Raw genomic sequence first — 15,761 nt, 5'->3', positions numbered from 1 at the left:
CTCTGCTTCCAATCCAACTTTTTCATACGGCCTAGCAGAGCAGCATGGCATGGCTCAAGTCCTTAGGATCTTGTACCCATATGGGAGACCTGAAAGGGCTCCTGGCTGCTAGCTCTGGATTGGTCCAGCTCTGGCCTTGGTGGCCATTTGGTGAGTGAACCAACACATAAAAGGCCTCCGTATCTCCTGTGTTTAATAAAAATAAGTAGATCTTGTTTAAAAATGAATTAAAAACTTCGAAAGAAAATCCCTCTTACAATTAAAACTTTAAAAATTTTATTAGGATATCTCACGAACCTCCATTACATCTATTAGGAGTAAGAAGTTACTTTCCTGGGAAGATATTTCATACATGTTGGGAAGGCTCACTGAGTACTCTCACCACAGCACCTTAGGAAGCATTTCCAATTCCAAGCAGGTGAAGTTTTGTTTCATTGTTACTCAGGAAACAAAGAATAAGAAAGCCACCACAGGCCAGAGGCCGATGTGGAGTCACCACGTCCAGAATCTGATCATAAAGTGCAAGGAGAGGAAATTGGGCTCCATGGTTTGCCTTAACCCTCTACGCAATGAGATTCGCACAGCCCGCAACCCTGCTGTCACTCCTGGTCACCCCATTTGAGCAGCTGGGTGGGAGGGCTTCGAGGGGCCTCCCCAGGGCTATTTTTAACCAGATTTTCCACTGGGGCAGCCCCAGGCCTAGAGGACTCACTCCAGCTGGGAAATCTGAGAACTTGGTCCTTTTGTGGCAAATAAGGTATTTTTAGCTGAAATTCAGAGCACTCCGGATTTCCTTCTGTAGCCCACACCGTGGAAAGATGCAAAGCAGAGCCAGCTCAGAGCAGCCACGGACTGTGCAGCTCCTAAGCAACCACTGCTGAGCTCCATGCCAGAGGAAGACCCCAGCTCCCGGGTCTGCAGGGCTGCTCATTCGGCCGTCTTTGGTCTTTCTCAGCAGGTGCGTGAAGCTCCCTGTCCAGACAGGAGACCAGCCAGCCCTGCAGCAGGCCAGGCATTCTGAGGAACTCTTCCCACACCTACCTACCAGCTGCATCAGCATCACCTGGGACTTGTTACAAATGCAAATTCGACATCTCCACCCAGACCTACCAGCTTAGAAACTGATGAGGGATGTGGGGCTCAGTCATCTGCTAGAGTAAGCCTTTCCGTGACACCCAAGCACAAGTAGCTGTTTTCCAGGATACAGCTCTGTAGGTATAGGGAATCCTCCTATACCTCTTCCTCCTCCTCCCTGTTTTCCCCTCCCAGCGTTTTTAATCACAGTAATGTAGTCCTTTAATGACAGTCACAAATTTAACTTACTGCTATTTAAATGCATGGTAGGTACGAACTAAGGTAGAAAATCTAGCAACATACTGGTATATTTACATGTGCATTCAAAGTCCTGCTTTGATTTGGGAGTAGAGAAAGATGCGTACTGCAACATGTTTACTTCCCAGATGCTAGTCTCCACTACACAGCTCATCTGTGATCTGACAAAACTCTGGCTGAACCACAGTCACCAACACTCAGAAAGGTGGAACACACTAACCCTGCCAAACCCACACTAACCCCGCCAGACACACGGGAAGGTACCTATTAATAATTCTTAAAAACAATTTTAGATTTGCCAGAAATGAACAAGAAGCCGGCTAGTACCTTTCCCAAACCATTGGCTCTCCGCTGGGCATTGCACTATCAGGTGAAAACATTTCCCCCTTCATCCTTAAGGGCAGCACAGGATGCATCGCAATCAGGGTGGGGAAGACGCAGAATGACCCCAGCACTAACAGAGGAGGGAACCTGGAAGCACGCCAGAACCAGCCATAAACTCGGCCTTTAGCCCGAGCTCAGAGGAAGCCACCCGGAAGAAGACATGCACATAGCTGAGCAGACACCTTCTCAGGAGGGACTGAGTGTTGCTACAGAAAGCTGTGTTCCTTTCCTATTAGTGCTGCAACAAACGACCTCAGACTTGCAAGTTAAAGATAACCCATACTTAACGCTTCCAAAAAAAACAGTTCAGTTTCACTGGCTGGAGTCCAGACCTCAGCGGGGCTGCTGCTTTTCAGAGACCCGAAGGAGGTGACCTGTCTTCCTCCAGCTCCTAGTGGTTGTCTCTATTCCCTGTGTGACCCGGCTGTGCCTTCACAGTGCCTCTCGCAACTCTACTTTGGTCTCCTACCTCCTCCTGCCAGACAGGCTGTGATTACCTGAGGCCCACCCAGGCCAGCCAGGACAACTTCACCTTTGGCCATTGTTAACCTAACAGGGACTGGAAGTTCTAGAGGACCCACACACCCTAGTTGTCAATTCCAAAGAAGCCCGATAAGAGATATTTGCTTTAACTTACCGGAGGATGACAACAGCCAGCGAGTTGATACCCCCACGCAGCTTGATGGGAGAACTCGACCTTAAATACTATAGAGCAGAACAAGTACAATTGACTCCTGGTGGAAACAGCCAGGTGTGTTCCCAGGCTTTCAACAAGCCTCAGCGGTGTGAGGTTTACGCAAATGGTCCCCACCACGTTCTACTTGGGATACCCACCCTGGGGTGAGGGAGGAGGGCTACGAGGGCCGTGCTCCAGCATTAGCAGGTGCTGGGAATAAGGGCATGATTATATCTGAGTGGAAGGTTGTTATCTGGCCCTGGAACTACTTATTGCTACTAGACATGTACAATTTAGCTCATTCAAACTGAGATGTGCTACAAGTGTACTGAAATTTTAGAACTTACTATTTAAAAATAAGGTAAAATGTCTTATTTAAAAGTTTTCTTTAGTTATTAAGTGAAAAGGAGAGGGAGATTTGGTTTACTCCCCAAATACCTGCTAGAGCTAGGACTAGGCAAGGGATGAAGTTGAGAGCCAGAAACTCAATCTCAATTTCCCACACGGGAGGCAGGAACCTAATGACATGAGCCATTACCACCGCCTCCCGATCTGCGTGAACTGGAGTCAGAAGTAAAGTGGGGCACTGAACCCAGGGACTTGAGAGTGTACTTCACAGGACACAAGTGTCCCAAGCAAGTGACCAGGCTTAGTGTCCACCCTCGATAGTAACTTTTACATTGATTACACATTAAAATCATAAAATCTTAGACTAGGTACATTTAAATAAAACACATTAGAATGAAACTCATCCATTTCCTTTGACTTTTTCAAATGCAGATACTAGGTAGTTTTAAACTATGTGGCTAAAATACTTCTATTGAGTTATTGAGCTATTGCAGTGTGGCTTTAAATTTCAGCGGTTTTTGTGTTAGTTTACTCCAAAGAGAGCTGAGACCTTGAAAAACATTTCTTCTTTCAGCCTTCTCTGGGGCGAGCAGCTAACCACCCAGAATTCAGATCTTAACTCAAGAGAGCTGTTAGGTACATGCAGCACTGAATTCTCTCCTAGTAACAGCAACAACAGAAAAACCTGCTTTTATCTAGCACCCTGTGTTCTGCTTTTATCTAGCACCCTGTGTTCCAAGAAAACACTATTCGGGGCTCGGCAGCGTGGCCTGGTGGCTAAGGTCCTCGCCTTGATCCCATATGGCCGCTGGTTCTGATCCCGGCAGCTCCACTTCCTCTCTATCTCTTCTCCTCTCAGTATATCTGACTTTGTAATACAAATAAAATAAATCTTTAAAAAAAAAAAGAAAAGAAAATACTATTCACTCCGTCCGTACCTAAGCCCTAATGGGAGAGGTACTGTTCCCACTTCTGGAGGGGAGGACACTGAGTCAGAGGAGGTGACGTGGCAAGGGTCCCCAGTCAGTGCAGTAAGTGACCAACACCGGCTGAGTGCAGGTGGCTGCGGGGCTGCCCCCAGGACTCCCAAGACTTTCTTCTGACCTGGGTTAAGGACTTCTTCAGACCAAGTCTGTATCCTCAGTGCTTTCCTGCCAACCTCCTACATTTCAAAGGTCCTAGGACCCCCTTCTATGCCTGACAATTCTGCTGCTCTGCCCTCAGAACACATTTCCAGGATGTCTGTATTTCTTTGCATGCCCAAGGGCATATTTTCCACCTGGAAGCTAAGGAGGAAATTTTTCTCCTATGTCAAAGTCGTCCTCGACAGCTCCCAGGACACCTGAGCCCTTGGTCCACGAGACAGAAGGCTACTCAGCACCTTCTCGGCCCTTCCTACTCGTTGTTTCACACCACAAATGGCATATTCAGGAGATCATTCACTTCTGAGGTGTCTACCTAGAGCCAGAGTAGGTAGCACCCCAGAAACCCACAGCAAAAGTGGTTTCAGCCGCTTTCTCTAATCAGGCTTCCTCTGGGGTTAAATGAGCAATTTGACGCTTCGACTGGAGGTGACTAGAACAATCAGCAAATATTCATGAAGAGGGAAGCGGGTGTTCCTCACCTTCCTGTCCCCCCCACCACCACCCACAGAGACAACCGGAGCTTCCGCAGGGGATGGAAGAAGTCCAAACACTACCGTGCAGAAACCGACGTCATTGGAAAGACAACCAGAAGCCCTGAGCGGTCCGCAGAAACAGAAAAACAATAAATGTCCTTCGGGACCAGGGAGGAGAGCTTTCACTGGTCCGAGCCTGGCTCCACCTCTGGACCCCCACTCTCCCTCGCAATGACCATCGGGATCGCTCCGAAAACCCCTCATAGCAAACAAACAATCATACAAACTAAAAAAAAAAATAAATAAATAAATAGACAAACAACAGAAAGTAGAGCTTGAAATCTGACAGGAAAGAGCTGGCGTGGATTGGCTCATGCCTCGCTGGGTGGGACACAAAGATTAGTTACTCTTCACCATGGTGCTGAGGATTTTTCTGCACACACCCCCAAAAAACAAAAAAAAAATGTTCTGCACCTTAATTGTCGACAAATGTCTTGTTAGAGTTACAAGCCAGTCTAGATTATCCTAAAATCTGCCAAGATCAACAAAATTATACTTCAACACAACAAATGGCTAAATACGAAAATGAAATAGACACGAGACAGCTGAATGGTACCTTATAGCCATTTTAAGGTATATAGCAGCTGGTCCTGTATATAAACTAAAATTGAAATGTCAATGAGCTAATCATAGCTTGTGGTTAAGAACTTGCTTTCTTTTTTTTTTTAACATACTGGTTACTCAAAACCATGTCAATTCCATAATGTTGCAAATTGCTGTTGATGTTATATTGGGACTCTTAATTGACTGGGATGATATTCTACTAGCTCTAACTTCGGACCAGAAATAGTCTCCCCAAGAAACTGTTCAACCCATCTGGACAATAAGTAGCTGGACTCTATGCTTGGTATACGTTTGCAAGGAAAGAATCTTGATCGAATTTGAACTGTAATACTGCATCAAGGTGGAGGAATCCACCAGGGGGGAGGGGAGGGGGAGGGGTGGGGGGACTCCCAGAGCCTATGAAACTGTCACATAATGCAAAATAATTAATTAATAATTAATAATTAATAATTAATTTTAAAAATGGTCTCTGTGTTTAGTTTCTGACCCAGAGCATCTAAGGCTCTTGGAGTGATAGAAAAGATAAGAGTGCCTTTTATTCTGATGAGGCTAATCTAATGGATTTTTAGCTAGTTTGAGGAAGAGCAAACCCTGATGAAAAGACGGCACTGCTGGCCCCATTCTGCAGCAGTGGGGAGAAGTGGGGGCAGGAGATTGAATTAGTCATCAATCAAGTCTCCATGATGAGACCACCATCAAAACCTATACACAAAGGTATCGGGGGACTTTCTGGATTGGAGAACACATCTAAGTGCCAAGACCCCCAACTCCACGAGAACAGAAGCTCCCCCACTCAGAACCCTTCCTGACCTGTCTCTTCATCTGGCTGTTCATTAGCATCCTAAGCCAACACAGGCGTCTCCCTAAGGTCTGTGGCCTCTTGCAGGAAAGCACTGAACCTGAGGCGGTGGCTGTGGGACTCCTGATTTGTGTCCTGTCCGTTGGAAGTCAGCACGGCCCAGGACTTGCAAATGGCAGCTGCAGTGAAGGCAATCTCACCGGACAGAGCCCTTGAATTCCTAGGATCTGACACTAGGTCACACAGATAACATCAGAACAGACGAACTGTTCAACACCCAGGTCGGGTCAAGCTTGCAGGGAAACAGAACATACAGCTCCCAGTGTACAGAAGGGAGTACCATGGCAGTCCCTTAACATCAGTAGGGAATAGGAAACAGGGACAGAATGCAGGGAGATGGTAGCATGTCCTCCTCATTCTTAGCTTTGGACCCACGAAGGCCCTTGGAGAGTAAATAATCTGACCATTGTGATATAGTACCCATGAGGAAACCAGGGACAAAAAGGTTTGTTGACCTTACAAAACTCATAGCTTCGGGCCCAGCACAGCAGCCTGGCAGTTAAAGTCCTCACTTGTACACACCGGGATCTCATATGGGCACTGGTTCTAAACCCAGCAGCCCTGCTTCCCATCCAGCTCCCTGTTGGTAGCCTGGAAAAATAGTCGAAGACCACCCAAAGTCTTGGGACCCTACACCTACGTGGGAGACCCAGAGGAGGCTCCTGGATTTGGATCAGTGCAGCTTTGGCCGTTGTGGCCACTTGGGGAGTGAATCATTCATTGCAGGGAAGATCTTCCTCTCTGTATATCTGACTTTGTAATAATAAACAAAGAAAGCTCATAGCTTCATAGTATCAACTTAGTATCAAACTCTCATTTCTGATTTTGCTTGACTAGGAGAAAATCATTTTAAAGGGTCCCAGAGAAAGATAAAACAAAACATTGTAGCTTTAGTTTTCTAAGCACAGCCAGGGAGAGCAGCACCTTGCTTATTTGCATTGGAAACATACAGAGAGGTAAAAATCAGGCCACCTCAAAGAATTCTGGAAAATCCTTAAGGGATGTGCCAGCCTGGAGACCAATCTGACCTCTGCCAATACACCCCATGTGGTCAGTTATTTCCAGAGCTGGAGCAGACGCATCAGTCAAGTACCAGATGAGTTCATTGATTTGAGGTTAGAGGACAGAACGGTGCTGAAACACAGGACCACATCTAACTGCACAGAGGTTCAGAAACCAACAGCACGTTCCCTTCTCAGTTTGGGCTCTCATTCCAGTATACCAGCTGGAGGACAAGGCAGGCCGACTCATGTCATTTAACAGATATCTCTCTTCCCTGGGGTCCCAGTGTAGGATTTATTGTTTAGTTAGAAATTAAGCTTTCCCAATGGATGATGGCTCAAGTGCTTGGGCCCTGACTCCTTGGGAAAGACTAGGAAGATATTTCTGGCTTTGGGTAGGGGCTCCAGCAGTTGTGGCCATCTGGGGAGTGAACCAGTAGACCACTGGGTCTTTTTCTCTCACTGTATCTTTACCTTTTAGATAAACAAGCAAATAAATAAATAAAAAATCTTTAAAAAAAAAAAAGAAATTAAGCTTTCCAGGGGTTTTGTTTTGTTCACTGATGTATACCCAAGCATCTAGTACCATGTCTGGCTCCTAAATGATTGTTCAATAGATGAATCTAGTCCTCTCTGTGCCCGAGCTATGGCGTTGAAGCCTCATACATGAGTTGTTTCGGTCTGGCGCATAGAGGGTGAGAGGCAAAGGTAAGTTAGAAGCTCCTTTCAGCAGGACTCAGAGCCAATGCCACAGCAGAACGCTCAGGGAATGGGCCAGGCAAAGCAGCCGGGGCTCCAGGACACCAGTACCTCTTGTTGAGTCAAGCGGACTGGTCAGGACTGGAGATGGGATGGAGATAGTGACAGGCTCGGGAACGAGTTGCTGATTCAGTGACACAAAGACATGTGGTCCCAGGCCTTACAGGCCCAGGTGGAAAGCACATATTAACAAAACATAATCTGCCCATCCTGAAGGGGATTGTCCTTCTGCAAGAAAAACAAACATCAAGGAGTGAACTTACTCAAAAAAACATTTAGCAACTTGGGGCTATTAGCATACACTATGGCTGTTGATTTTATAAACAAGCCACTCAAGAAATGGGCACGGGAAATGGGCAGACATTTCACAAAGGAACAATCCCAAATGGCAAATAAACATATGAAAAAATGTTCAAGCTCCCTGGCAATAAGGGAAATTCAAATTAAAACATCAATGAGATACCACCTAACGCCAGTAAGGGTGGCCCACGTGAAAAACACCAACAACACTTGCTGGCGAGGTTGCAGGGAAAAGGGAACCCTACTCCACTGCTGGTGGGGCTGCAGATTGGTACAGCCTCTATGGAAATCAGTATGGAGAATATTCAAACAACTCAAAATCGACATACCGTATGACCCAGCTATAGCACTACTAGGAATATATCCAGAACACTTGTTTTATGAGAAACCAACATGCACTCCTATGTTCACAGCAACACAATCAGTAATTGCAAAAACATGGAAACAGCCAAAATGCCCATCAATAGAAGACTGGATAAGAAAGCTATGGTTCATCTACTCCATGGAATACTACTCAGCTATTAAAAAAACCAAAATGCAGTTCTTTGTGGCCAAATGGGCCAAACTGGAAACCATAATACTAAGGGAAATGAACCAATCCCAAAAGGTTAGATACCACATGTTTGCCTTAATTTAATATGATATGATGTTAAGCATATCATGTCATGCTATGGATATTATGTCATTTGTAGTATATAAACTAAAATTGAACTGTGAATTGGGGGTCACAGAAAGTGGTTAAGAAATCGCATTTATTTTTAACATGTTGGCTGCTCAATATCATGTCAATCAAATCCACAATGATGTTAATTGTTGCAGATGGTATATTAGTGCTTTTATTTGACCGGGAAGATACTCTGCTGACTCTGCCCTCAGACCAGAGAGGGTCTTCCCAATAAGTAGTTGGACTTGTCTGGGCTATGGGATGTTGGACTCTAGGCTTGGCAAATTCTTGCAGGGAGGGAATTTCAACTAAACTTGAACTATGGTTATGCAGCGGGGTGGAGGAACCCACCATGGGGGGAGGGTGGGGGGGAGAATCCCAGATTCTATGTAATTACAACACAATGTAATTAATGAATAAATCTAATAAAAAAAAAAACATTTAGCAAAGACCCAGAAATGAAATCAACTCCAAGAGAGCAAGTAATCAGGCAGGAAAAAGGGACCCAGCCATGGATCCACACTGCATGAAAGTACATCCGCTACAAATTACATTTTCACAGAAAGTCAGTATGTCTCCTGACTTGGGCTTAACATCTTTGCTTTTATAACTCATTGGGACTATTAGACTTCTTTTAGAATTTATGTAGAGTGAACCCTAAATCCAGGAGGGCTGGTGCTCCTAGGTAAGAGTAGAGATTACATGGAGATTACAATGGAAGCAGCCATTGGAGCACTGAGTCTTCCCCGAGCCAAAAATACCAAGACTGGTGATCCCAATAAGTCAGGCAACAGGAAGTGTTCTCAGATCCTTCAACAGGAGCAAAGCACTTCTGATACCCTGATTTTGAATTTAGAGTCTCCAAAATTATGAACACATCAAGCCTTGTTGTTTGAAGTCCCCTCAATCTCTGGTAATTTGTTACAGCTGTTCTAAGCATCTAATATATTAGCAAGTTCCAACTAGAGGGCAATACAGTCAGAATTCACTCAGACATGGCTACTATTGGGTACTAGCTATGGAGCAGGCTCACACACAGCAATGAACAAAAGCAGTGGAAAAATCTCAGTCTGGGCTTACATTCCAGAATAGGAAGAGTGAAAAAACTAGCAACAAAGAAGAGGTGAAACATATAGTCTTCCAAACGGCGATTAGTTTGGGAAGAGTTCTATAGGATAAAGTGGAGTATTCATTTTTAAATCTGAGTTAAACACACTGAGGGGATTTTGCTCCAAACAATGAAACATAGTGTTTCAGCACAGCAATTCTTGTAAAAACAACAACAAAGGTAGAGTGTAAGAGTATACTTAGGGGAAGAAGAGCCTCTCTTTTGTGACAGCTTCTACTCTAAAACCAAGACAACCATCAGCCTCATGCTCACCAGGAACTGAAGCAAACACCACAAAACAAAAGTCATTCTGGCTGGTAGGGAGAATTGCAAGGGATTTGGTGACCAGCACAACCTTGTTGGCTGGTTTATAAACAAACCCATTTGTTTATAACTGGCCATTTTTCCATTCTACAAATGCTACAGCAGTGAAAAAGACCTCTACCAGACAGAGAAAGTTCTGCTGCACAAAACCACTTCTTAAGAGGAAGCAAGAGAACATGCCAGCCAGGAAAGCTGTTCTCATCCTAGAGTCTCATTAAATCATGGAGTGGAAGAACTCTCTGGAGCTGTCCAGGACAATATTCTGCAAAGAGAAGCATCTTACGCTGTCCAATGCAGTAGCCACAGACCACATGTAATTATACAGGATATGAGACTGAGGTTTTAATTTGATTTCATTTGCTTAATGAAAATATAAATATCTGTGGCTAGCTGCCACTCTGCTATACAGTAAAGCACTAGAATCACAGAAAACTGCCCATTGAAAAGGCATGGAGGCTGCATCTGAGATCTGGGATTGTACTGGCTGCTCCTTGAGTAAAAACAGTCTAGAAACCAGATTTTGAGCAAGAGGAGCAATGCTAGAGACAGCATGTTCCCTAATTTCAAAATATATTATAAAGTTACAGTAACCAGAACTGCATGGCACTGGCATAAGAACAGACATACATACATCAGTGGAGTAGAATAGAGAGCCCAGACACAAGCCCTCACACGTATGATCATCTGAGCTGTAATGGAGATGCCAGCACTGTGCAATGAGGAAAAAGACAATCTCTTCAACCAATGACATTGGGAAAATTAGATCTCTATGTACAAAAAAATGCAGTATCAGTCCTTTAGCTTATGCCAAACACAAAAATCAACTCAAAATGGACTAAACACTAGAACATAAAGCCTGAAGTCCTGAAAAAAAAAAGCGGGAAGGGTGGGGACAACACCTTGGATGCATCGGAGAAAGCAGAGGCAACAAAAGCAAAAACACGCAGAGAGAATGACAGTAAAAGCAAGCCTACAAGGAAATTGTTTGCAAATCATATGATGAAAGTTTTGTGCCCAAAATATCTGCCTCAAAAAACTCAATACCAAAAAAAAAAAATTAATTCTTAGGCCCAATTTTAAATGGACAAGATACCTGAGTAGAAATTTCTCCAAAAAAGACATAATAAAGGATAGCAGGCATATGAAAAGATCAAGTTGAACACCACTAATCACCAACAAATGCAGATTAAAATCACGATGAGATAGTTACTCACATTAGCATTGCCAGTACCAAAACATGAAAGAAGGATGTGAACAAAACTCTGGTATACTGTTGGTGGGCATGTAAATTGATGTGGTCAATACGAAAAACAGTATGGCTGGCTCCTCAAAAATATTGAAACAACTACACGATCCAGCAATCTGATATCTGGGTATATACCAAAGACATCAATATCTGGATTCTGAAGAGATACTTGTATTCTTGTGTTCCTTGCAAAGAAGTAGAAGTAGTGTAGCTACCCACCAAGGGGTAGATGGGCAAAGAAAATAAGGCACATAATATACAACAGACATTCCTCACCTTCTATAGAAACAGAAATCCTGCCATTTGGGACAACTGGATGAACCCGGGGGACACCAGGCCAAGTGGTAAACTGAGGGGGTGGTGAACAGGAGGTAGACAAAGGGCGAGGAGCTTCAGCTAAATGAGATAAGTCAATCTCAGAGTTTTATTGTGCCATATAGCTCCCACAGGCAACAGAGCTGTGCTGTAACTTACAACCTCTTCAGGGGGGCAGATCTTCTGCTCAGTGTTCCTGTAACATAGTCAAGAAGGCAGAAGCAAACTTGTGGAGGTGATGTAATATCCATGGTGTTGATTATGGCGATGGTCTCAGGCTATCTCCTTGTCTCCAGTGGATCAGGCCAAGTGGAAGCAATGTGGCACACAGCAAGCCTGAATGCATGCTTGTTGAAGTAAGCCTTTGGCGGGGGGGTTGATGGCTCAACTGGCTAATCCTCCATCTGCTAGTGCCAGCATCCCATGGTGAGGGAGCAGTTTGTGTTCCAGATGCTCCACTTCCCCCCATCCCATATCCCTGCTTGTAAAATGGGAAAACAGCAGAGAATGGCCCAAAGCCTTAGGTCATTTCACCCATGTAGGTGACCAGGAAGAAGTTCCTGGTTGCTGGCTTTGGATTAGCTCAGCTCTGGCCATTATAGTCATTCAAGGAGTGAATCAACAAATGGAAGATCTCTCTTTCTCTTTATCCTTCTCTCTGTAAATCTGACTTTCCAATAAAAAATTAAAATTTTTAATGAGCAGTTCCCTCCTGGACATGTTTGGCAAACCTTCTGAATTACAGTTCTCCTGGTCCTCAGGATGCTGCCAGGCCCCCAGCTTCAAGACACCCAGAAACTGCAAATGCACATCTTAGTGTGTCAGGAGAAGAGGGAGGGAAGGAAGAAGGAAACTGGGCCACCTAGCTGAAGATGCAGCTGTCAGGAAGTGGCTATGCTAACTGCATATACTGGGCTGCACGAACTGCACACACTCAGCCATGCTGACTGCACACACTGGCTGCTGTAACTACACACACTGGGATGCTCTAACTGCACACACTGGGCCACTCTTAACTACACACACTGGGATGCTCTAACTACCCACACTGGCTGCTGTAACTACACACACTGGGATGCTCTAATTACACACTGGATGCTCTAACTGCACACACTGGGCCACTCTAACTACACACACTGGGCTACTCTAACTGCACACACTGGCTGCTGTAACTACACACACTGGGATGCTCTAACTACACACACTGGGCTGCTCTAACTACCCACACTGGCTGCTGTAACTACACACACTGGGATGCTCTAACTACACACACTGGCTGCTGTAACTACACACACTGGGCTATTCTAACTGCACACACTGGGCTACCCTAACTACGCACACTGGCTGCTGTAACTACACACACTGGCTGCTGTAACTACACACACTGGCTGCTGCAACTACACACACTGGGCTGCTCTAACTACACACACTGGACTATGCTAACTGCATATACTGGGCTACTCTAACTGCACACACTGGGCTATGATGACTGCACACGCTGGGTTGCTTTAATTACACACACTGGACTTCTCAAACTGCACACACTGGGCTGCTCTAACTGCACACACTGGGCTATGCTGACTGCACACACTGGGTTACTTTAATTACACACACTGGACTTCTCAAACTGCACACACTGGGCTGCTCTAACTGCACACACTGGGCTGCTTAGCTTCACCCCAAAGTCTCTGGGCCCCACCCCCCAACAACATTCAAAAGTGCCTTAGGGCTTGTCCAGGCACTGGATGGGGGGAATCCAGATGAAGCCCTGTGGGAAGGGAGGTACTGCCACCAAGGACCCACTGCTGGGTCCGGACGCCCTCTGTGCACTCACTCTCAGGACCGCCTCAGTGTGGCAAGGCAGCGTCCACATGGACTTCAGTTTGCCATCTTTCCACAAAAGCGCCACTACGCCAAGTTCACAGGACTAACAAAGCAACTCTTGATTTGCCTCTCTAACCTACTGGCAAAAGCCCCCCTCCTTTGCAAGGTTCTTGAGTTCGGCACGTTATGCGACTCCACATCCAAATAACTAAAAATAGTTCATCCTGGTGGACCCTACGGAGCCTCGACGGCTCAGCCCAACACTCACACAAATCCACTCTCACCTTCCAAGCACCAGGAATGCGCACTGGGTGCTGATTTTTAACTTAACCTCACACAGCACATCTACAAAGCACCTAATAATAGAAGCAAGCTGGCCAATGGTGGCGACGGTGTGACTGCGACAAACCATGCACTGTTCCTTCCCTCGTTCTTTGAAGTCACGCCAAAACTAATATTTTAATAGACCTTTTAATTCCCCAACTACCTGCTAGACTTTGAGTTCTAACTTCCTTTCTCTGCTGAAGGTACAGCGTTCCTCTGCAGAAAGAAATCAAATCAAAACTATGCACCACCACCGGGCAGACGAAAGTCACAAAGTCCTGTGCAGGCTTAGTCTTTGCGGCGCGCCGGTCCTACAAGTTTCCTCTGGGAGGGAAACTCCACTGAAGTGAAAAGCTGGGGCGGCTTTGCCATCCAGCCGCGGCTCAGCGAGCCCAGCATTCCATCCCAGGAATGGCAAATTTGGCAAACAGCAAAGTGCCTGTACTGCCCTCCACTGGCCCGAAAGGGAGGCGCGCCGGGAGCGCGGGGCTCGCCGCGGGAGTGGGGGCTTGAGTTCAGGCGGCAGCCGGGAGGACACCACTTCTCTCCGGGCCGCCTATTGCCCCAATTCCCCAGGCTCTGCCGGCATCGGCCTGGCTTGGTTCCGTACCTCAAGGTAGTGAGCGGATTCCAAATCCTAACTGACGCCAGAGGAGCACATGCCCCTGGTGAGCGCCCCAGGTGCCCTTCCTCTTTGCTTCCCTTCCCGGGAATGAGTGGGAGCCCGCCATACCCCAGTGGCTGAGAACCTGCGCTCCCCAGCGGCCGGCGCCCCCAGGGTGCCGAGACAAGTGTCCGCCCGAGACCACGTCGGCCGACCGGGGACGCGTGAAGTCCCCAATAGTCCACCCGGGCGCTGGTTCGGGGATGCCCAGGGGACGCCGAGGCACCGAGAGGAGTCCAAGCCTGTGCGGGGGAGCGAGACCCAGGGGCGCCATTGGGGGACAAGGCTTACGTCTGGGGCTGATGAGGCTGCCGCTCGCTCCTTCCAGCTGCCGGCTGGCGCCGAGAGGCGACCAGGGATGCCCGAGGAGCTGGTTCCGACGGCGGCTTGTGGAGCCTCTGAGGGCGCCCGTGCGCAATCCAGTTGGCTGGGCGCGTGTAGGGCTCCAAGTGGAAGAGGGGCTCTGCAGGAGAGGTGGCATGGCCCCTGACAAGTGCAGCGGGCTCTACGGACCGAAGCAACTCGAACACTGAAGAAAACCTTGCCCATGGCCCTGGGAGGGTCCCGGCCGCTGGGCTACCCGAATGGAGGACCCTTGTGCGTCCAAGGACAGTCTGCAGGGCGCTCAGCGCGGGAATAAGAACGCAGGAGCTCACCGACGGGGCCGGGAAGGAGGTGGCACCCTTGGGGGAGGAGGGGTTGACTGTGGGTTTGCCGAGTGGCCACCGGACATGCCTGCGGGAGGGGCGCGAGTCGTGGGCTTACCGTCTTGGGGGCGGCGGCCCGGCAGGAGCGCTCTTCCCGAGCCGGTGCTAGGGAGAGCATATTTCCCTGGTTCCTGTGTCCACTCTCGTCTGAGCTGCTTTTCTCTCCTCTACGTGTCTCTGGGAGAAGCACCACAGATGTCCTTCTCTTGGCTCAGGAAGAGACAAATTGAACTTGAAGACGCAGGAGCCCCATTATCCATGTTTTGTGAGCGGACCACTCCCTCCCCCTTCACTCATGTGTCTGGGTCCTATCCAGAAGAAACCCTAATGACAGAGGCTCCACATCCCCCCACCTCTTTGCATTCAAAACCCCTGGAAAGCCAAGGGTCTGCTGGTCTCCTCCCCGAAGTTTACACTCTGCAACCACAGCAGGAAAAGACAGGGCGGGCTCTGGGCTGTGGGACACAGTGGCTGTGAGCAAAAACAAATCTGTCTCCAAGTTCTTCCTATCACATCCCAGATCATTTTCTTTTAGCCAGAGCCAAACAAAGATCGAAACAGCTGCAGATGCTGACAATTAAAGGCCAGGTTTCTCTCTGAAAAGATGAAAGGTTTCAAAGGTAAGCAATAATTGCATTAGGCAAATGGATGAGCTAAGGAAGGGTAGTCTGTTTCTTCAAGTCT

The 15,761-nt window shown here is 47.1% G+C and overlaps 1 protein-coding gene across 2 annotated transcripts in view; it reads right to left on the bottom strand.

The window, feature by feature from the left end:
- Positions 1-15,463, bottom strand: part of CORIN (corin, serine peptidase) — a 224,284-nt gene extending 208,821 nt beyond the window's left edge. Inside the window, exon 1 of one of the 2 annotated variants that reach the window (XM_058670142.1) lies at positions 15,136-15,463. In XM_058670142.1, the coding sequence (XP_058526125.1) occupies positions 15,136-15,195 (60 nt within the window). In that variant the 5' untranslated portion in view covers positions 15,196-15,463. Of the gene's footprint in view, positions 1-14,661; positions 15,052-15,135 lie in introns of those variants that run through there. The other variant, XM_004579119.4, reaches the window with a different exon arrangement.
- Positions 15,464-15,761: the final 298 nt, after the last annotated feature.

This window comes from Ochotona princeps, chromosome 11 (genome assembly GCF_030435755.1).
Source record: "Ochotona princeps isolate mOchPri1 chromosome 11, mOchPri1.hap1, whole genome shotgun sequence".
Classification (NCBI taxonomy): domain Eukaryota; kingdom Metazoa; phylum Chordata; class Mammalia; order Lagomorpha; family Ochotonidae; genus Ochotona; species Ochotona princeps.
Note: the sequence above shows the minus strand (reverse complement) of the source record. Positions and strands in the feature narration are given on the sequence as shown.